General features: G+C 42.7%; 1 protein-coding gene across 4 annotated transcripts in view; it reads left to right on the forward strand.

Annotated features, from left to right (window-relative positions):
* Nucleotides 1–22351, forward strand: part of LOC310685768 (catenin alpha-2) — a 408841-nt gene that overhangs the window by 321058 nt on the left and 65432 nt on the right. For all 4 annotated transcript variants that reach the window (XM_083458664.1, XM_083458666.1, XM_083458665.1 and 1 more), the window contains 3 exons: nucleotides 1300–1392; nucleotides 1746–1902; nucleotides 7531–7731. In XM_083458664.1, the coding sequence (XP_083314790.1) occupies nucleotides 1300–1392; nucleotides 1746–1902; nucleotides 7531–7731 (451 nt within the window). The remainder of the gene's footprint in view (nucleotides 1–1299; nucleotides 1393–1745; nucleotides 1903–7530; nucleotides 7732–22351) is intronic.

The raw sequence follows: 22351 nt of genomic DNA on the forward strand, positions 1-22351 counted from the left end.
TGGCTAGTAGCCATGATGGGCTGTGCTCTGCCTCAATGGTCAGAGACAGTACCTTCTGAAAACCAGTTACTGGGAACCTGCTGTTGTGATTGGGTGCTGCTTGCAAGTTTTCCACAGGTCTGCCACTATGAGAACAGGATACTGGATTGAATGGACCATTGGCTTGATCCACATCATTTGCCATGATTCTGTGTGAGACAGGTCTCTATCCAAAATTAGCATTAGAGATTAGCAACATGGGATATTTATGGGATTTGAACCAGGGCCAGATAACATGTTTGCATTCATTGTTAATAAAAGCGTAGGAGAGGCAGAGGGAGTTCAAGCATGAATAATTCTTCTGATAAATAGACAATCACCTGAGAAAATTTTTCAGAGAGCTATTCACAAGCTACAGGTCAAGAGGCAGTCTATATAGCAGCTTCAGAGGTCTTAATGTTGGAAATAGCCAGAGTTTAGTTTGCTGAAAAGGAAGTGATTTGTGGATGTCTTTTCTTCACAGTACAAAAACACCAACCAACCATTTCCAATGCACCAGAACTTCTCATTCTTTTTCAGTGCAAAGCTCCCTGTGCTTAGGACAGGGATGAGGGAGAAATTTGATTCAGTTCACATTTAAAGTTGAATCTACCTAATTCACCCTTTTGGGAACAATAGGTTAGTCGAAACACAGCCATCCTTCAAAATGCACACTTCTCCAAATTTTGCAGTGCAGTTCTTCAGCCAAGCAATGTGTACGGAAATGTTCATGCTAGTGTAGAGTGGATTTTTTTAAAAAAAGAAAATAGCATGCAAAGATGAATTATATCAGGGGAACACGCTTTGCAAAAATGTCTCTAGGGGGATGAATTTGCATTTACGGAGGAAATTTCATGAGAACTTTTTTTAAAAAAGTCAAAAGTGATACAGAAATGTGGAGAACTAAAGATAAGGTTGAGAAAATGAGAAACCTGAAATTGACAGATTCGGCCATTCCTACCTACCTAAGGGACCTCAAAGCATAGGGGATCTTTCTGGTTATATGTACTGCATCATGTCCATTCAGCAGTTTGTCCTTTCAGCCAGGAACAAAGATAGATTTGGTAAGGTGAACTTTCTGCCCCCTTTTAGGCCTTACTTTCACTTTGGGAGGTTTCTGACAAAGATTGATGAAGGCTCACAAGAAGCTAATACCCTTAACATGCAATTTCTTTGTTCCTAGGCATTTTTTCATACAAATAAAAAAGAGAGAGGGGAGAATTCTCCATATTACCAGCAAACCCATTTTTTATTTTTTATTTTTGCTGGCTTTTATTTCAGGTTGCCAATTTGGCCTGTTCAATTTCCAATAACGAAGAAGGTGTAAAATTAGTCCGCATGGCAGCAACCCAGATTGATAGTCTGTGTCCACAGGTAAGCCATATTTGTGCATGAAAAATATGTCTGTGCTTGTATATACTTGGAAGCCTTCTGCAGTATTAAAGAGCATAAGGTGCTTGACATAGAAAAACACCCGGTACGAAGATTAGAGTCTTGTGCCTTCCATTATATTGTTGATTGCCTTGCCCAAATAGCAAAAAATGCATTTGTATACTGAGCCTCGCTTAATGAACGAAGCGATCAAAGCACACAGCTGGGCTTTTAATGTAGTCTTTAATCAAATTGTTCTTTTTTTTCCTCGAGAAGGGTCTCTCTCTCTCTCTCTCTCTCTCTCTCTCTCTCTCTCCTCTTTGTCATTGCTCACAAGAACCATTTTTGACTCATAGGTGATAAACGCGGCCCTGACATTGGCTGCCAGGCCCCAGAGCAAAGTGGCCCAGGACAACATGGACGTCTTCAAAGACCAGTGGGAGAAGCAAGTGCGGGTTCTCACCGAGGCCGTCGACGATATCACTTCTGTGGATGATTTCCTCTCCGTCTCAGGTAACACCATCCAAACAACATCCATTAAATGAACAGGTGGAATTGTTCCAGGATGAGTCTTCATAAGCCAAGCCAAGCTTTATCAAAGCTTGAATCACTTCCCTTAGGGCATCTCTAAGTGATTTTTCAATACAATGAAACTATGAAAAACCTAAAAAGGAACAATTGCATATATAAGAACAACACAACACACACACACACACACACACACACAGAGAGAGAGAGAGAGAGAGAGAGAGAAAGAAAGAAAGAGAGAGAGAGAGATTTGAAACAGCAGCATGTGTATAAAATCAATTCAAATCCAATACAGATACCAACATGGATATAAATCTCAACTTATAGGCTTGTTTAAAAAGGATTATATTCAACAGGGCAATAGAGACAGCACCTTCTTGATATATAATGGGAGGCGGTTCCAAAGGGCAGGTGCTACCATCTAAGTATGTGAATCAGCCCATCAAGAACGAGGCCATATTTTATAATGGCGATGCAAAGCATGAGCCATTAAAATGAAAATTGGCTTTCATAAGTATATAATATAAGAAGAGCCCTGCTGGAATCCAGCCAAAGGCCCATCTGGTCTCATAGTGGCCGACAAGATGCCCTAATGGGAAGTACACAAGCAGAATCTGAGTGCGAAATCACTCTTCCATACTGTGGTTTCTAGTGACTGGTATTCAGAAGCAAGCTGCCTCTGACAGTGGAGGTAAAGCATAGCCATTGCAGATAGTCCACATGGATCCATTGATTGATCCCACACATGTCCAACCTAGAGCTTTTTATATGAATTATTATTATTATTATTATTAGTTTCATAAGTTTTACACTCCACTTGATTGTCAAAAGCATCAAAGCAGTTTACAAAAAGATAAAACAAGAGGCAGAAAATGCACAACAATACTTTAACATTTGCAAAAGCTAAAATACCAAAACAGATTAAGAGCACCTCAACTTTCTAAGCATCTGGGTAGGCTTATCTGAACAGGAATAGTTTTTAGCAGGTGCCAAAAAGAGTACAGCGAAAGTGCCTGCTTGATCTCAATAGGCAAGGAGTTCCAAAGTGTAGCCACCGCCACACTAAACAATCAAGTTCTTACAGATGTGTTGTGGGTATTGTGCCAATTGCCCCAGCCGAAGTGGTCAAGTGGGCACATGTGGAGTAAGGCAATTTTGTAGGTGAACTGATCCCAAGTTGTTATGGACTTGATAAACTAATAGTTACACCTTGAACCTGGCCTGGTAGCAAATCAGCAACCCGTGCAGATCTCTGAATACAGGAGTTAGTTCTCATCCTCCCTGACCACTGGTCCTGTTAGCCAGGGATGATGGGATTTGTAGTCCCAAAACATCTGGAGGGCCGAGTTTGGGGGTGTCTGAGTTAGATGCTGACAAAGCCTCACTCCTGGCAGTAGTCATGCCACAGCATTCTGCACTAACAGCAGCTTCCAGATCCAGAATGAGGGAAGCCCCACGAAGAGCGCATTACGGTAATCCAGCCTTGAACTGCAACACATAATATTACGCGGGATAAGTACTTGTACCTACGGGACCGCCTCTCCTGGTATGCCCCGCGGAGGACCTTAAGGTCCATAAATAGCAACACTCAAGAGGTCCCGGGTCCTAAGGAAGTCAGATTAGCCTCAACAAGAGCCAGGGCCTTTTCAACACCGGCTCCAGCCTGGTGGAACGTTCTGTCTCCTGAGACTAGGGCTCTGTGGGATCTAATTTCTTTCTGTAGGGCCTGTAAGACAGAGTTGTTCCGCCTGGCCTTTGGCTTGGAATCAGCCTGATCCCTTCCCCCTCTTTCCTTTTCCTTCTGTGATGGAACTCCTATTTGAGGACTTCCCTGGCTTTTTTCTGGCCCATGTAGGACCAGTCTGGATAGCTGGCCTTGGTGAAGATTTGACGTTTTCTACCCCCAGTTTTTGATCTGGGCTTCCACTGAAATGAGGCTGCATTTTAAGTTGTATTTTAATCAATTGTTTTTATACCTGACATTAGCCACTCTGAGCCCGGTCTTGGCTGGGGAGGGCGGGGTATAAAGAAAATTTATTATTATTATTTAAAATTTATTATTATTATTATTATTACTCTTTTTGCCATCCCTAATATTTATTCAGACCAAGAGAGAGTGAGCCTGTCAATGTTGCAATGAGCTGATTCAGCAGCCACATGTTCAATCTTCCCTTAAACATTTCTATTTCCCCCCCCCCCCATAACTCTTTGGCTGTGCATTGCTATGGAAAGCACAAGAATCACATTGAAAACTAGCAGAACGGTTTGCAAAGGAAGTTGCCCGGCAACTAACGCTGTAAGACAAATGGTAAACTCTGTGCACAAATGACAACTGTGGACCAAGCAGGCATTTTGGAATTGCTTCAGTTCTTGGCACACACCTCCCAAAATCAGCAAGGTCAGGGACAGAGAATCACCTTCTCTGGGACCATCTGTTCTCCTTGAACCTTGTTTTTTACTCCAGTGGTTCCAAGCATATAGCTGCCATTTGGCAGTCTCAAGCACTCTTTGCTGATAGGAACTATGCCAGTTACTGCATTATCTAGCCAGTTCATCTCCTGTGGAATTTTAGGTGCACTCTGCTAAAAAGAAAATGAGAAACTTCTAAGCTTCCCAGTGGTTTATAATGGAAGGGTACCATCTGCAAATAGTCAGGCACCTCAACTTCTGTGCCCTGTTTGGTTTCTTGCCTCTCTGTCCTTGTGGTTACCTAAGCCAGAGGCTGTGGGGGCTGGAGGAGGTTCCATCAGCTGTTCAGCAAGGTTTGGTTTATAGAGGAAAGAGCTTTGTGGCTATGCAAAATGAACAATTGCCACTTCTTCCTCATAGAATCATAGAATCATAGTTGGAAGAGACCACAAGGGCCATCGAGTCCAACCCCCTGCCAAGCAGGAAACACCATCAGAGCACTCCTGACATATGGTTGTCAAGCCTCTGCTTAAAGACCTCCAAAGCAGGAGACTCCACCACACTCCTTGGCAGCAAATTCCACTGTCGAACAGCTCTTACTGTCAGGAAGTTCTTCCTAATGTTTAGGTGGAATCTTCTTTCTTGTAGTTTGGATCCATTGCTCCATGTCTGCTTCTCTGGAGCAGCAGAAAACAACCTTTCTCCCTCCTCTATGTGACATCCTTTTATATATTTGAACATGGCTATCATATCACCCCTTAACCTCCTCTTCTCCAGGCTAAACATGCCCAGCTCCCTTAGCCGTTCCTCATAAGGCATCGTTTCCAGGCCTTTGACCATTTTGGTTGCCCTCCTCTGGACACGTTCCTCTGGGAGATGTACTGCAAGAAGATCAAAGGAAAGGAGGAAATGTCTTAGCAGGTTTTGTTCCTTGAAAATACGTAAAAAGTAGTCCATGTACTTAGCAACTGCGTGCCTGCAATCTCCAGGATGTAGATGCATTTTGTCAATTGAGGTTTCAAATAGCTGTAAGACAGGGCTTGCAGCGTAGCTGTGCATCTACTTCATTTTGCATTCTTCCACTAGAATTACTAGGTTATTTTTTTGTTGTTTTTTTTGCCTTTTTCACAATTAGGCCAGATGCAGAGAAAAGATGGTGGAGAGCTCCCCACCCCCAGTTAGTTTTTTTCATGTCTTTTTTACAAAGTCTATGGAGGGGGGAACTTGAGTGGAGTTAAAAAATGTTTGTGTGTGTGTACACACACACATACACATACATACCTTTGTTTCAATGGGAAATAACTTTGTGTCAGCATCTTTATTTTTTTTAAATTAAATTTATATACCGCCCTTTATCTGCAGATCTCAGGTCCTTAAAGATACAAGATAAAAACACCAAATGCATAATAAAAACAGGAACAAGAACAAAGCAATAACCCCCGCCTCCCCGCGCCCCCTCCCGCAAACACATTTAAAAGAATATAGGGTGGTAGTCTGAAGGTTTGTGGTAGTCCATCCACAACTGGAATCTAGCCGTTGACAGCTATTTATTTATTTATTTATTTATTTATTTCTATATACCACCCTATACCCAGAGGTCTCAGGGTGGTTCACAGAAAAGATCACAATATATAAAATCAAAATAAGAACAATAACCCAATAACACCCCCCAAAACAGAGCCACATTTTAAAAGGGTATAGGATGTCAACCAAAGGCCTGGTTAAAAAGGAACCTTTTTGCCTGGCACCTAAAGGTGTATAATGAAGGCGCCAGGTGAACTTCCCTGGGGAGAGCATTCCACAGATGGGGAGCCACTGTAGAGAAGGCCCCGTTCTCGTGTTGCCAGCCTCCGGACCTCTCAAGGAGGAGACACACGAAGGAGGGCCTCAGAAGATGATCTCAGGGTCTGGGTAGGTTCCTATGCAAAGAGATGGTCCTTGAGGTATTGCGGTCCTGAACAGTTTAAAGCTTTATAAGTTAAAACCAGCACTATCTACTGGGGTTATGCGGAACTCATATGTTGTCCTAGGCAAATAAATCTTAAGAGTGGGATAAAATGTGTCAAGTAAATAAGACATGCTGTTGGCCAGCCTGCTTAGTTTCAGCTCTCAGCCGAAATTACTCCTACATGCATGACACTACCTTGACTCTCATTGATCAGCCTGTCAATGAAAAAGGCACGGAATGAATGAATGAATGGATGAATGAAACCTACCGTCTCCCTCCACTCTGTTGAATCTTCCTTTCCTCTATTGTCTTGGCTACTGCTAACATTTATATTGTATGCTCTTTGGGGGCAGGGATCTGGCAACATTATTATTGTTGCTGTTGTTAATATTCTTATTTCTGTCCTACAAGTTTGCCATTCTTTGCCAACAATGGAGAGGGAAAAACACCCTGAAATTTTATGAAAGCTCAAATATCCAGTTGAGTATTCGAACTGAACAAGCTTATGCAAAATAAGTAAATTGAAATGCATAATTTCCCCTGAGAACAGGATTTGGTTTTCTTTAAGGAGGATTTGCAGGGTGTTTTTTTCTTTTCTTCTCCCGTTCATCTCTCCTGGTATGAACAGTGCTGATTATAATAATGAAGTCTAGGCCAGTGCTTAGGGAGGGAGTCATGGTGACCAGCACTGCTAGTGTGATTTCCTTTACACTAGCTATGAACCAGTGGATTGAGGCATCTGCCTTGTGGAGAGATCCACATTTGTCTCATATGACAGATATCTGTCATATGCCGTTCTTTTATTTTAATTTTGGCTCTGCTAGCCCAACTCCAAGCTTCTTAGTGAAATATTGAGCTTTCGGCTACCTGGACTTTAACCTTGTTCATCCAAGGATTCTCTGGGTGGCACTGGGCCCGTCTCAGTCATCTTATTCCATCCCCACCCACCCTAGATGTTTCCGTAAATTAGGATTTTGTTTGTGATCAGTGGCGTAGCGTGGGTTGTCAGCACCCAAGGCAAGGCAAGTAATTTGCACCCCCTAACCCGTGGATTTGCGCCCCCTAGCCCATGGATTTGCGCCCCCTAACCCTAACCCCCAGATGTTGCGCCCGGTGCGGCCAGCCCCCCCTGCACCCCCCACACTACGCCACTGTTTGTGATCCATCTCGCAGCCTTGCTGCACAGACAGATCATGCCGTTCTTTGAAAGGAGCCACACAACAAACATTCTGTCTTGTGTGTCTCTGTGTGTGCAGAAAACCACATTCTGGAGGACGTCAACAAATGTGTGATTGCACTGCAAGAGGGAGATGTTGACACGCTGGACAGGACCGCGGGGGCAATCCGAGGCCGTGCAGCCAGGGTCATCCATATCATTAACGCCGAGATGGAAAACTACGAAGCTGGGGTTTACACGGAGAAGGTGCTAGAAGCGACAAAGCTGCTTTCCGAAACAGGTGAGTGCAGACAGCAAATGGCTCTTTTCTTTTTCTTTCCATTTAAGGTCAATCAACAATTGGTTCTGTGACCTGTGGCAAAGCTTGCATAGTGGTGCTTCCGACCCAGTCACCGCCAGCCACTACATGTTGAAGCATGTTTGATAGGTCTGAACCATGGGCAATCAGGCCTGGTGCCAGTGTTCAACCAAGTTGGGCACTCGCCATGACCCCAGGGGCTCAGAAAGGCCCATTACCAGCCAAACCTGGCTGTGCCAAGTTTCCTCACCAGGCCCCAGATGGCCAGTTGGGCTGTAGGTAGCTGCTGCTGCTGCTGCTTTTGAAGGGGAGCCAAGCTCAGCACCCATTGCCTTAATTTACCCAGAATGCAATGCCTTAGGCGCCTTTAGATTTATGAAATTTATAAAACCGTAGAGCTTATAGGCCAGGACAGTACATTTTGGGTAAATTAAGCTGGTGAGCAGTCACCGTTGATGGAAGTCCATCTTAGCTCGTATTAAAAAGCTTTACCCCCTGCCTACTCACCTTGAAGATGTTTCTCTAGGGACCCTGTATGGAGGACAGTGAGTGGTATTGCTGTCATTGCTGTGGCGGCAGCAGCAGAAAAAAATAATTGTGTGGGGTAGGATTGTGTATTGTGGGGCTGTGCCCCATCAGCATCAATAAGTCCCCAGAAGTCTGGTACTGATCCTGTGTGCTATGTTCTCCATGGATTTGGTATTTTGTTATGGAAACGGTTTGGGAAAGGTTAATGCCACCCTTACGGATTTACTGATGAAGCCGTACCTTTCTTCCTTGAATGCAGCCTTAAAGCACTCTCTTAATGTGCAATTCATGTTTCTTTTATAGCAGCACGTGTGAAATCATGAAATCAATATTTAGTGGATTCTTAGTTGAGTTGTGAGTTGCTGCTCTCAGGAAACTACAGTTTCTTTCACCTCATACATTCAGAGCATATGTCCCCACTGGCGGAGGAAGGGGTGGGGTGCCATCATGTCTGCCCCCCCCCCCCCCGTGCTGGGCGCCACCCCCTGCAGGCGGCGCGCCACGCCCCCAGGGCGTGCGCCACACCCCTGCAGGCAGCACGGCACACCCCCAGGACATGTGCCACGTCCCTGTGGGGTGGCGTGTCACGCCCCCACCTGATCTCTGCCACTGTATGTCTCCCCAGCCCCCCGGGAACTGTAGTTTATCTCCCACAGAGCAACAGTAGCAAGTATCCTTAACAAACTATGGCTCTCCTGATTCTCTGAGGGAAGCTGTGTGTTTTATAAATATAGTTGAAAACCCCTGCTGCAAGAGATCCTGATTGCACCTCTTTAATTGACTGGTGCAACTATGGGGAGCAGAGAACTATCCAACATAGTGCCTTCCTGGGGTTCTGGAAAACAACTCACAGCACCCCTGACCAGTGCCAGAGTTACTTATAAGCTAAACAAGCTATAGTTTAGGGCCCCACAATCTTGGGGGCCCCCAAAAAAATTAAAGGAAAAAAACCTGGGTGTACATTTCCAAAATATAAGATAAAAACAAATAAAATAAAACCTACAGATAGCAACAGTGTTTTGTGTTGTGTAGGCTCCTATGATGTAAGTAATTGGCCCCGCCTGCTAGCCTGCTCCCTAAAATATCACTGGCGTGCTCATTTCTATATATAGGGTGCCTACATTCTGTATGGACTAGTTGTAACAATTACTTTGATAAAATACGTACTTCGTTATGTGCATATGGCTTTAGATACCTATTAGGTCCTTGACCATATTACCATATAACATATATTGAACACAAAAAACAGTGACAATTTGTTGTTGAAAAAGGACAGCTGGACGTATAAAGGGCCCCATTACCTTCAGTAGCTTAGGGCCTCATCAAAACTAAATCTGGCCCTGCTCCTGACCATTGACCATGCTGGCTGGTATTGATGGGAGTTGAAGTCCAATAGCATCAGGAGGGCTTCATATTGTCCAGCTGTATCAATATCTCTCTCATTCATGTCAGGGGAAGGAGGCAGTCCCATAAACACACAGAGGTGTGAGCATGGAATCTCCTTTTTCATTGCAGGGAGCAAGGAATCTTGCTTTTGCAGAAGATCTGCATATGCACCAGGATGTTCATAAAGCTGTGGATTAGGGCCTTTTAATTGCCTGTTAATAGCCAGTTAGCCCAGACAATGAAACCACCTAGAGGTGTGGACTGGTTTAAATTTATTTATTTATTTATTTATTTATTTAAAAAAAAACCCACATAAACTGATGAAATGTGCAGCAGGTGCGGGTCTAAAATTCTCCAATGCAAATCCATTTGGGGATCACCAGCTAAGTATTCTCTCCATTTCCATTAGACCCTTCATTAATAAAAGGTGAGTGTTTGCTTTAAAAAATAAAAATAAAAAATTTTGTATTCTGGCATGCTCAGCGTTCAGTAAAAAAAAAAAGACATCTATAATTGCTAAAATTTCAGGTCCAGCATTATGCAAAATTTTGCCTATTTGCTTTTCATAAAACTAATTCACAATGATAAAAACACAATAAACCAAATCTGCAGCAGACACATTAAATGGTTCCATGGCATATTTAATGTGCTCTTTAATAAAGCGTGAATTATAATAAAGTACTAACAGCCCTGTAGTAAATGCGTATTTGGCCAAGCCCCCCTTTCAGGGTTTTTATGCAAAAAGAAAAAGGAAAAAGTTTAAAAGATCTAATTGCTGTGCTGTGCTGACATAGAGTGCCTAATTGCAGATGCCTGGTTTTCCCCCAAAAAAGTGCACGCTGTATTACATTGTTCATTTGCAAGACGACACAAGAGGGCTCTTTCCAGTATAGTCTGAGAAGTTCTTTTCATACAATTGCATCAAGATCCCTTTGGCATGATAATTTTCCCTGCGTGCGGAAGCGGGTGTGCACAGAATGAATCCTGATGGAGCCACATACATGGTTGTTATCAGTGATGTTCTCGTTGTTTTGCAGTGTAGGTGGGACAAGGGAAGAAGCCAAAGGAGTGGAAGCTTCCTAGAACTTTGGCCAAATCTGCATACTCTAGATTCTGGGAATGATTTTAGCAGTTCTCCTGTTTAAACTGGAATTTGGGAACGCAAAGCAGAGGAACCATAAAGAGGGGAATTATCTCATTCCCAGTACAGAGGAGAGCAAGTAGCACAGTGACAGAGAATCCACATTAAATGTAGAAGGTCCCAAAGTCAATCCCTTGCATCTCCATGTAGGACAGGGCATTCTACAATGCTGGAGACCTGCTGCCAGTCAGTGTAGCCAATACTGAGCTTGATGGAGCAATGGTTTGACCCAATGGAAGGCAGATTCCTAGGCTCCATACTAAATCTGTTGAAGTGAGTCTATTTATATTTGTATCTATATCTATATCTATATTGTCTATATCTATATCATCTGAATCCATACCTATATCTATTTCAACACCTCCTGTTTTGAGAAGTTTTAAACATTTGACTTTTGATGATGTTTTTATATTTTGTTGGGAGCTGCCCAGAGTGGCTGGGGAAACCCATCCAGATGGGTGGAGTATAAATATTATTATTATTATTATTATTATTATTATTATTATTATTATTATTATTATTATTATTCCCCTGCTCTCCCTTCTCTCTTTGCAACACTACAGCTGTGTCTGAGCCTTTCACAATTTGTAACCTCTCTATTTGTTCCATAACTACTTTCTTCTCTGGCCTAGCTCTCATGAACAGCATATTAGGAGGCAAAAAATGGTTATGGGTGCACTCTGTTAGGTGTGAGCTCCTATGCTGGATTTCATTGTTAATTGTCTTCCTGTGGAGGAGCACTCAACTGTGTGAATCCCCACTTGCAACCTGAAGTGGTACAGTGGAAGCAAATTCACTTCCTCATCCGCTGTCCGTGAGGATGATCCCAGGTCTCTCTCACTGCACCACTGTCTCACAAGTAACCACTCCTTATTCACTCTGTGTGTTTCCTTTCCTTTATTTGTCAGCCTCCCCTCACTGATCTCTGTACTCCATTCCCGAGCATTACGAGTAATTGACTATTCATTTCCTACAGTCTTCCATTATGGGACTCCTAAGAACATAAGAAGAGCCTGCTAATTCAGGCCAATGTCCCATCATGTCCCACATCCTTTTCTCACAGTGGCCAACCAGGTCCCTGAGGAGAACCTGTGGGCAAGATTCAAGCACAAGAGCACTCTCCCCTCCTGTAGTTTCCAGCAACTGGTATTCAGAAGCATTGCTGCCTCCAACTATGGAGGCAGAGCTTAGCCATTGTGGCTAGTAGCCAGCGATAGCCTTCACAGCAGAGTACATGGGGTTCCCAGGCAGTGCCCCATCCAGGCATTGACCGGATCCCAGAGCTGCTTAGTTTCAGCAAGGTTAGTACATCTGCCTTCAAACCACATCCTTGAGACCACACCAGTGAAGGACCCTGAGAAGTAAGAGGGTCATCCAGCATGGCTGATTGGAAGGCTGGCTGCAAGGGGCTGGAAAACCAGGCAAGTATATTACTCTACCAAATGGTAGGGCCAGCTATCTTCTCCACTCCAGCGGCTCCTTGGCAAGCAAGCTATCCCTGTCAACTTCCCGGCTTTAATATGTAGTAAGACATGTCTGTAGTTAAATAACTCTGGTATAACTCTAGTTTTCTATGAAGGAAATTTGCCATAAATCAAATCACATTTCCGTAATTTGTGCATTCTTATTGCTAATATTCACTTTGCCATATATATATTCATGGTAAACCAATGACTCTGATGCTGGGAGAATGCAAATGGGTATGTAAATAAGTAAGTAAGTTGTTGCTGTTGCACAAGGCCAGATTCTGCCCTAGATGCTTAATCATCCTATTGTATTCGACCCGCATGTGGGTGAGACCATTTTGTACTCCATTTGCTTCCCCACTTTTTCTTTAATTGAACATTTATTCATTTTCAAATGAGGAGCTTTGGAAGATCTAGAGGGGAACTAATTTGAATGATAATAGAAAAGGGGAAACTGGGCACAGCCCTCTCTCATAATTATTATTTACACTTTCACAGATCTCTTCAAGGAAAGCATCTGGATGTTGAGCTGGAAAAATCCACACAGCCTTGCAAAGTGATATTTCCCCCCAGCTGTTTTTCTGGGGTTAGGCTAGGGTATATTTTCTTCTCCTTCTCATTTGTGGAGGCATCCATGCTAAGGATATATATGGAGGAAAATAAATTCCTACCGCAGGGCAGGATAGCCTGAGTTCAAAGAACTCCAGATTTAACTAAAACCCTGAAATGAGAGCTGGGCTACATGCTACATCGATCACATCAAAAGCCGCCACAAGTAAGCAGGCTGTCATTTCACAAGAGGAGATTGACAGCCAGTAAACTGGGGCCGATAGTCCCCTTTCCCTGCCCAGTGTTTATCTCGGCTTATCCCAGGTCTCCTTTAGCAACTGCTCCTACCCTCCACCCTACCCCATCTAGGGACACTTAGCAGCTAAAGGAGAGATGATATCACTGAAGATAACAGAATGGGGAAGAAGCCAAACAGTTCTGTGATCCATGCTATCCTGGTATTGTCAGAATTTCCAGTAGCCTGAGTCTGGCTTACTCACCACCGTCATTTTATTATTTGTACCCCGCCCATCTGACTGGGTTGCCCCAGCCACTCTGGGGGGCTTCCAACATATACAAAAAGAACTCCTGAACTGCCTCTCCTGATTCGAATGGAACAGAGAAGCAGACCTAGGTGTCATCAGCATGCAGATGACACCTCATGCCAAACCCTGATGACCTCTCCCCACAATTTCATATAGTTATTGAAGAGCATAGGGAACAAGAATGATCCTGCAGAACACCACACGTCAGTTCCCACAGTTTTGAGCAGAAGTCCCCCATTGCTACCCTCTGGAAGCAACCTTGGAGGTAGAAGCAGAACCAGGGCATGGCAATGCCTCCCATTCTAACCCTCAGTGCCACTCAAGGAGAATACCACGGTCAGTGATGTTGAATGCCACAGAGATGTCAAGGAGACTGAACAGAGCTGCAGTCCCTTCATCCCTCTTCTAACAAAAGTCATCAACCAGGGCATCTAAGGATCTGAAACTGGATTGAAAATGCACCAGGAGAGTTCTTATCTGAATTCATAAAGATTGACTTTCCTAATCAAGAGGGACATATCAAGGAAAAGCCAGGGGTACTCAAGATGTTCCAAGCAAGTGAAGAAACGGGAATCATGGCTGACATGCTCAAGATTGCACCAGCAGGGTAGGGCCACAGGAATATGCTCTCGGCAGCAGTGGTGATGTCAGTTACCAGGAGGAGCAAAGTTGGGGCTTCACAGGAACACTAGTAGTAGCAATGGATTGATTCTCTTAGAGCATCTGCCCCCCCCCCAGCCTCTCCACTGCCTTGTTCTTCTCCCACCTTGTAAATGACAATGACTTTGCAGCTGAGAGGCTATTGCTGCAACTCCTGCTTACCAGGAGAGCCATTCCTGACCGTATCAGCCAAAATTTCAAAAAAGATTAAATTTTATATATCACCATTTGTCAAAAGGCCACGGGGCAGTTAAAGTAGCATAACTACATAACATGAGATCAACTCAATGCAAACAAGCAATGTGGTTATATAGATGCCCTCCAGTAAAAAGGAATGCTCCAAAGGCAGGGCTAGTGAAGAGGTCTAGCACAGGGCTCAAACTGGGTGCAGTGGCCCAGGCTCCACAGGAGGAGCAAAGTTGGGGCTTCACAGGAACACTAGTAGTAGCAATGGATTGATTCTCTTAGAGCATCTGCCCCCCCCCCCAGCCTCTCCACTGCCTTGTTCTTCTCCCACCTTGTAAATGACAATGACTTTGCAGCTGAGAGGCTATTGCTGCAACTCCTGCTTACCAGGAGAGCCATTCCTGACCGTTTCAGCCAAAATTTCAAAAAAGATTAAATTTTATATATCACCATTTGTCAAAAGGCCACAGGGCAGTTAAAGTAGCATAACTACATAACATGAGATCAACTCAATGCAAACAAACAATACGGTTATATAAAGCATAATATTTCCTTCTGAATAATAAGGGAGGGGGGAGCTAAAAGGGTGTCTCTCTTCTCGCCTCTCTGCTTGCTTGAAATGTCTGAAGCACCTCTGGGGTTCCCTTTATGGGGCAGGGGGAGTGCCATGCTATAGCTCCTCCCCTCAAGGCCTCACCCCCTCTGATGAAGAGAGAGAAAGGGTTGTGTGACTGCTAGGCAGAAAAGGGGTTGCATAGAAATGGAACTGTAAGATGAAAAGGATGCAAATGTGTAACTGAATACTATTTAGGAGGCTTTTTTGTTTTTAAGATTAGGAAAACATCACTAGATTGGGGAGATGTGTAGTCGGAGGAAGAAAGCAGAGGTAAATAGAATCAAGACAGTTAAAACATGCCTCTTGAAAAGTGCATTTTCTTTTCATCTTCAAAATTTGTGGGTTCCCTCCCTCCCCATAATGTGTTTATATCCTTTCTGTGTTTAGTGGAATATTTGGGATTTCTCCCTCTCTGATCCCTGCCCAATAACATAATGGAAGCCACCGCGTGCATTCTTGGACTGTCTATAGCCTCAGCTGATCCCATCCCTGTTCCCCGGTGTCTCTGGCATCGACATTAGTGACTGTTCACACGCTGCAGATAAAACTTCCTTAAAGTGCTCTTGTCTCATTACAGTCCCCCTTTAAAAAAATAATGCACGGCACTTGATTACCGCTTTATGCTAGCCATGAAACCGCAAAGATGCATAAACTCAAATATTTGTGCATTTCAGTGAGACTAAATTGCATCCTCTTAATGAGACAGAATAGAATTCTTAAGATATTCTGACATCTCTTGAATTTCCCCTCCTGTAATTATACACAATGCCAGTTTTCTTTCAACCCCAGCTTAAATGATTTGAATTGCAGGCTACATGTTAGGTGGACCTGGCTTTGTACTCTTAAATTTCCATTTATTCAGATGTATGCCACTCATATTAATAGTGAATGGTTCTGCCTGTCAATTTTTGTCATGGTCTGCTGAGCAATAAAGCAGCTAATTTGCTACTGTGTTCCCCCTTCCCCAAAAGTCAGCCACTTCTATTTAACATACAGCAACGTGTAGCATCACTGTTATAATTTCTATAGCTGTAAAACAGAGTTGATCTATCTTTGGACTTTACAAATCCTAAATGTGCTTTTCTAGCCAACATTCAGAGAGGCTCGTGAAACTAAGGCCCAATGTCTTTATGCTACTGCTGTAGCAGAAGAGGAAGGGAAAGCTGGGGAAAATTAGCCTCATAAGAGATAGCAATGAAGGTTGGGGTGAACCAGGCAACGTCTTCAACTTCCTGTATAACTCAGCTGAGAGGGAAAGTGCAATGAATTATTCAAACCCCTTAAACTTTCCTTTCTTGTTGGGGCTGCCTGTGGGATGGAGTCTTAAGGCTTCTGATCCAGTTGAGTCAGGCTACAAATATGATCAGGCTAATGGATAGCTGGGCTCCAAGATCTCAACTGATTGGATGTGGCACAATCAAAAGGGATGGAAAGGTCGTCAAAAAATCATCTGCGCAAATCGTCAATGCCCACCCCATCAGTTTTGCAACACATTGAACATACGCTAACAAGCAAGTGGAACATTTTTTGAGATGCAGCTGCAAAAAAAAGAAAAGAAAAGAAAAGAAAAGAAAAGAAAAAAGGCTAGTGCTGTTCTAGGCTTCATCAACAGAAGTCTAGTGTCCAGGTCAAGGGAAGTAATAGTCCCATTCTATTCTGCCTTGGTCAGACCACACCTGGAATACCGTGTCCATTTCAGGCCCCACAATTTAAGAAGGATGTTGACAAGCTGGAATGTGTGCAGAGGAGGGCAACCAAGATGATCAAGGGTCTGGAAACCAAGCCTGATGAGTTACGGTTGAGGGAAGTGAAGAGAAGCTGCAGCAGAGAGATCACACAGGGCTCTGCAAGCGCTTGCGAGAGATCTCTGTAACACTCGTGCTCCCGCTTCTCCAGTATTGGCAGTGGCAGTAGACAGGCAAATTAGTGGGATCTGCCACCTTAGGATCCCAGCAGGATCCCACTGCCGGAGGCAAGTGTCTCAGTTGGCCTAGTGCTAAGGCTGTCTCTGCTTATGTTTTTTCCCCCATATGTGATTTATTAATTTGATGAATTCCAACCTAAAAAATCACCCAGCCTAGCAACTTCCTACGTCATTTAATGCCTCATTGTGGAAGACCATTGTGTTAGTGAATGTAGTTATTCAATAGGCCCCTAGTGCAGTCCAAAGACACACGTAGCTGAGAGACTTAATTCTGTGCAAGGTGGAATGACAATGGCAAAATCCCCATTCAAAATGGCGTTGATTATCTTAAGAGAGGGATAAATCAGCATGCATTCTGAAAGGTTAAATCATGCTTCTCTTAACAGCCAGAATTGTTGTAATGAAAGTATGCTTTGCAAAGGAAGAAGAAGAAAATAACAGTACAGTGCCATACAAAGGGGGAATGTGTGGGCATAATTGAATATGTTTCAAAAGATTTTCCACATAGTCTGTCACAAGTTTATTTTTGGAAAACCTCTGATGAAAGGTAAAATATATAAATACAAAAACACCTTTGATGGATTAAGTCCTGGTTAAAGAGATAGGGAACCAAATATAAATCAAGCAGGAGAGGATTTATCCTGCAAGAGCCTAGAGATTGGTAATACGGCTAGCATTGTGTGCTGCAATTAATTAACAGGCACAGAGCAAAGAAGACGAATTCATCAAAAGACAATACATCCTGGGATACAATTAACAGAAATGGCTTTTAGAATGGCTGCAATACAAGGTCAAAGAGCAGTTACAAGCCTGCCCAGTGCTTTGTATCTGCTTTGTCTCATATGCCAGCTTCAGCCATATCCAGGTAATCACCAGTTGGCCAATGTATTATTATTATTAATTTTTTATTGGTTTTACATATATGCACATTACGTAACATCATATCCTCTTATTTTATCTCTTTGGCTCAACTGAGCCTAACGGCTTCCCTCCCTCCCGTCTAATGGTTTACAAAATTAAACTTTGCATCTTTACATTTCGCTTTGTTTCCTATCCTTGTTATATCATTACCTAAAATATTATATTACTGAACCCGAATAGGTAGCAATTTCACCTTACAAATCTTCAGATAACCCTGCTAATGATGTTAATTGCTTACAGTTGTCTTTCAAATATAATATAAATTTGTTCCAGTCCTTTTGGAATGCTTGGTCTCGCTGGTTCTGGATTCTTCCCGTCAGTTTCGCCAGTTCTGCAAAGTCCAACAGCTTCATCTGCCACTCTTCTTTTGTTGGTAACCCCTGTTGTTTCCATCTTTGGGCTACCAAAATTACTGCTGCAGTTGTTGCGTATAAGAACATTTTTTTATCTAGTCTCGGTATCTCTCTACCCACTACCCCCAGTAAAAAAGCTGCTAGGTTTTTTTTAACAAAAGTGTTTTTAAACATTTTCTTTAGCTCATTATATATCATTTCCCAGAAAGCTTTCCTCAGCATGGGTCCTTCGTTTCTTTGTTAACGGCATATTGTATGACATTTAACTCATCATTATCTATAATCTTTGTAGCATACGGCATTGCAGAAGTTAATCAAAGCGTGTCAAAGATTTTGTATGGGAACAGTGTTCTTTTAAATATAATATGTATATATCCCATTCTTTGTTAAACTTTTGGTTTGTCTGGTTCCTAATTTTTCCTGTCAATTGTACATGGTCAAATAATTTCACCTTGCCATTCCATTTTAGTTGGTATTTTATCTCCCTTCCACCATTTGGCTATCAGCATTCTAGTGGCAGTTGGCCAATGTAGTCCATGCAGCGCTAACCTCGAGACCAGTTGCTGCAGTGCACTTTATTTGGTCCTGCCTTTGAGCCTGGTCCAAAAGTGCCAGCTGTTTCAGGATGCAGGGGCTAGACTGCTGATGGGAGCAGACAGATAACAGCATATGACAGCATTGTCTTCACTGGCCGCCCATGCAGCATACCTTAAGGGCAGCCTGACTCCTTGTATCCCAGATTAAGCATCATGAGTTGCCTCATGTTTCCGAGGCCCAAATCCCTTCAGTTAGAAGTTGAGCATTTTTTGTCTCTGGCCCCACCCTGTGGAACCCTCTTCCAGCAGAAATTCAGTAGACATTCTCACTTTTGACTTTTAGGCATCTCTTGAAGACCCTTTTACTGTGGCAGGCCTTTTCCACTGCTTATTTTTGATTAGCCATTCAAGTTTATCTGCATTTTTTTGGGACTATATAATAGGATTTTAAGATTGCTGTCATACTGCAGTTGGCTTATCACTATGTAAAGAAACGCTGCATGCATTTACAACTTAAATTATAATATTTATTTATTTATAGAGATTTATCTATCAGAGTATTTAGAAATTTCCAGTTCATATCATATCTCTATCTATCATCTATCTATCTATCTATCTATCTATCTATCTATCTATCTATCTATCTATCTATCGTATAATAAAATCATTAAAACACCATAAAATCATAAAATACAAATGACACACATCAAATCAAATTAATTCTCTAAAACAACAAAGATATTTTCAGCAGGCGACATATCAGAATTTGTAGGTGCCTGTCTGATTTCAGTAGAAACAGTGTCCCATATTACTGGTGCCACCATGCTAAAAGCTTTGGTGCATTATTTTATTTATAAGAATATGTATAAATAATATAGTTAAAAATGAACGGTTGTTCAGCTCAAAATAAAGCACATAAAACAGAGACGGAGGAGGGGGAGATATAATGAGGGAGAGGAAAAGGGCACAGGAAAGTTAGATCTCTCAGGCTCATTCCTGCAGGATCAGGCCAGATGTACATTTTGCAGAGTCAGGATTAAGAGTGAAGAGCCAATGACAAAGTGTGAGCAGGAAAAAGACTTGCTGTTAAGGCTTATGCTCCAATGTAAGAGCCGTCAGGTCTGACAAGCTGTATCTAGTGCAAGACGAAAACTTGGTCTGTGGCCAAAGTGCTTGCTCTGTCAGCCAGTGAGTCAAGGAAGAAGCATGGATACTGGCACAATACATGAACCACATCAGATCTGGAGGTGGGGACTGTCTTACAAGGTGTTTCTGTTGACAAATCACTCCGTTTCTGCCCTTGTTGCTATACAGTGCTACCTTGGTTCTCAGACAACTCGGAACCCAAACACTGCAAACCCAGAAGTAAGTGTTTGAGTTTGCGAACTCTTTTCGGAAGCCGAACATGCTCCATTTTGAGTGTTACGCTTCCGATTTGAGTGCCACACTTCTGTTTTGAGTGTTACGCTTCCGATTTGAGTGTCACACTTCTGTTTTGAGTATTACACTGAGGTCTGTCTGTTTTTGCTATTTATTTTGCATTTTTGTCTTTGCGACTCTTGTTTTTTGTTTTTGTGACTGTGTGGAAGAACCCAGTTCAGCTACTGATTGATTGATTGTGTGACTGCAGTACATTGTTTATTGCTTTCATTTTATGGATCAGTGGTCTTGTTAGATAGTAAAATTCATGTTAAATTGCTGTTTTAGGGATATTTTAAAAAATCCATTTTCATTACTTTCTATGGGAAAGTGAACCTTGGTTTTGGAATGCTTTGGTTTTGGAACGGACTTCCAGAATGGATTAAGTTTGAGAACCAAGGTACCTCTGTACAGTATAACTCAGGGATGGGGAACGTCAGACACCTGGGTCAAATGTGGCCCTCCGGGCTTCTCCATTCAGCCTTGGCACTCTCCCCATACCATACCTCCTCCCTAGCTACACATCTCCCCAGGCCACACCCATTTCTGGCTCTGCTTTGCATCCTCTTTGAGTGCTTCTGCCTGGCTGGAATGTGTCCTTGAACTTTGATAATGCTTCTCATTGGCCATAATGGAGGAAAACATATGCACGTGTTTGCAACTGGCAACAAAAATAATATTCAGGTTTGTTGCTCTGCCCCCATCTATCTCTGGCCCTACTGACCATGGAGGGTTATCCAGAATGGAATGTGGCCTTTGTGGAACCTCAAAATTATTATTATTATTATTATTATTATTATTATTATTATTATTATTATTATTATTATTACTATTACTATTACCCCACTCATCTGGCTTGGTTTCCCTATCCCTGGTGCTACATTTTTACACCGTTTTGAAAACTCATGCAAATTATTATCAAAATGGGGAGCACCTTTTACATGGCATAATTGTTTTTTTGTGAAGTGCACCCTCTTCCCTGTTTCAGATCAGCCCTAATACGGTTGATAATTCCATAGCTAATAAAATATAAACTGGGAACAAAAATTTGCTCTGAGATCCCTTATGAGCTTCATTGTGGATCAGGGATTTGAACCTGGACCTTGCAGTGTGAGGCTTAGCAGGAGTTTCCAGCATGGTTTGGCTTTAGGATGCTTTCAGGACTTATTTTGAAGTGAGATTTGATATTTGCAAAGATTGCTTTTTGAAATAATCCTGCGGGCACATGTCCTTGGAGGAAATATGAACTTGTAGGCTTGTATGTAAGTTTTCTGGTGATATTCCCATGAGCTGGAGATTGGAGGAGTAAGGATTATAAGTGGAGTGGATGGGGAAGAGATTCTGAACAAGGAGAGGTGCAACAAACTGAGGCTATTTATTCTGGGAAAAGGCGAATAAGAAGAAAACCCGGGAGAGGCACACAGGGGCACAACATGTGTGAACATTTGCATATGTCTTTGTTATTGTTCAGATTCTCCCTGAAAACTCTGAAGGTCTAAACTGACTCTTCAAAACAAGGAGCAAACAAGGAATTTGTCTCCAGATGCTTCAGCACTAAGTTTGAAAAGTGCACTGAAAGTTGATGACATTCACAACGCATCTCTCAATCACTGCCTTTTAAGTGTGTGTGTAATTTATATACTACACACACACACAAAAAATCTTTTTACAGAAGCATGCAAACACAGAGAAACAATTTGCCGTGCAGATCGGTGATACTCCATTTTGAAGGCCAAGCTAGGAATGTAAAGTTCTTGGATGCCACACAGAAGTATATCAGTCTCCTACTAAGGCATTTCCACAGGAGTTCAAGCAGATGGTTGAAAATGTACCTGGTTTAGAGTATGACAGGACTTGTATACAGTCCAACGAAATCTGGAGAGCACTAGGTTATCCATCCCAGTTCTAGGCATTCTTAATCTAAACCCTGCATATTGTCAAACTAGCCAAAAGTGCACTCTCAATTCTTCCTTTGCATCCCCGACTTGAATTCAAGTTAGGGATCTTTTCCCTTTGCAACCACGATGCAAAGGACAAAATGTTCCTTTGCAGCCATGGCTTGAATTCAATCTGAACTGCAAAGGAAGGATTCAGCGTGCATTTAAGAATGTTCTCCTAACCCTTTCCTTTGAGGCTGGCTCACTTGATGTCAGGTGATTGACAGATGAGCAGCCCCAACCTCACTGCTGCTACACCCGTCCCCCCATCACCGCCCCAGCATGCCTCCCTCTAGTGGCTGCTAACTATCCTGGATGAATTTCTATAATCCTCTTTCAAAGCCATCTAGGATAATGAACAGCACCATGTCCTACAGCAGTAAATTCTGCAATTCACAGTTAATTGCAGTTAATTATGCCTTGTGCGCAGAAGTG

This window comes from Podarcis liolepis, assembly GCF_965112155.1.
Source record: "Podarcis liolepis genome assembly, chromosome: 9".
In the NCBI taxonomy this organism is placed as follows: domain Eukaryota; kingdom Metazoa; phylum Chordata; class Lepidosauria; order Squamata; family Lacertidae; genus Podarcis; species Podarcis liolepis.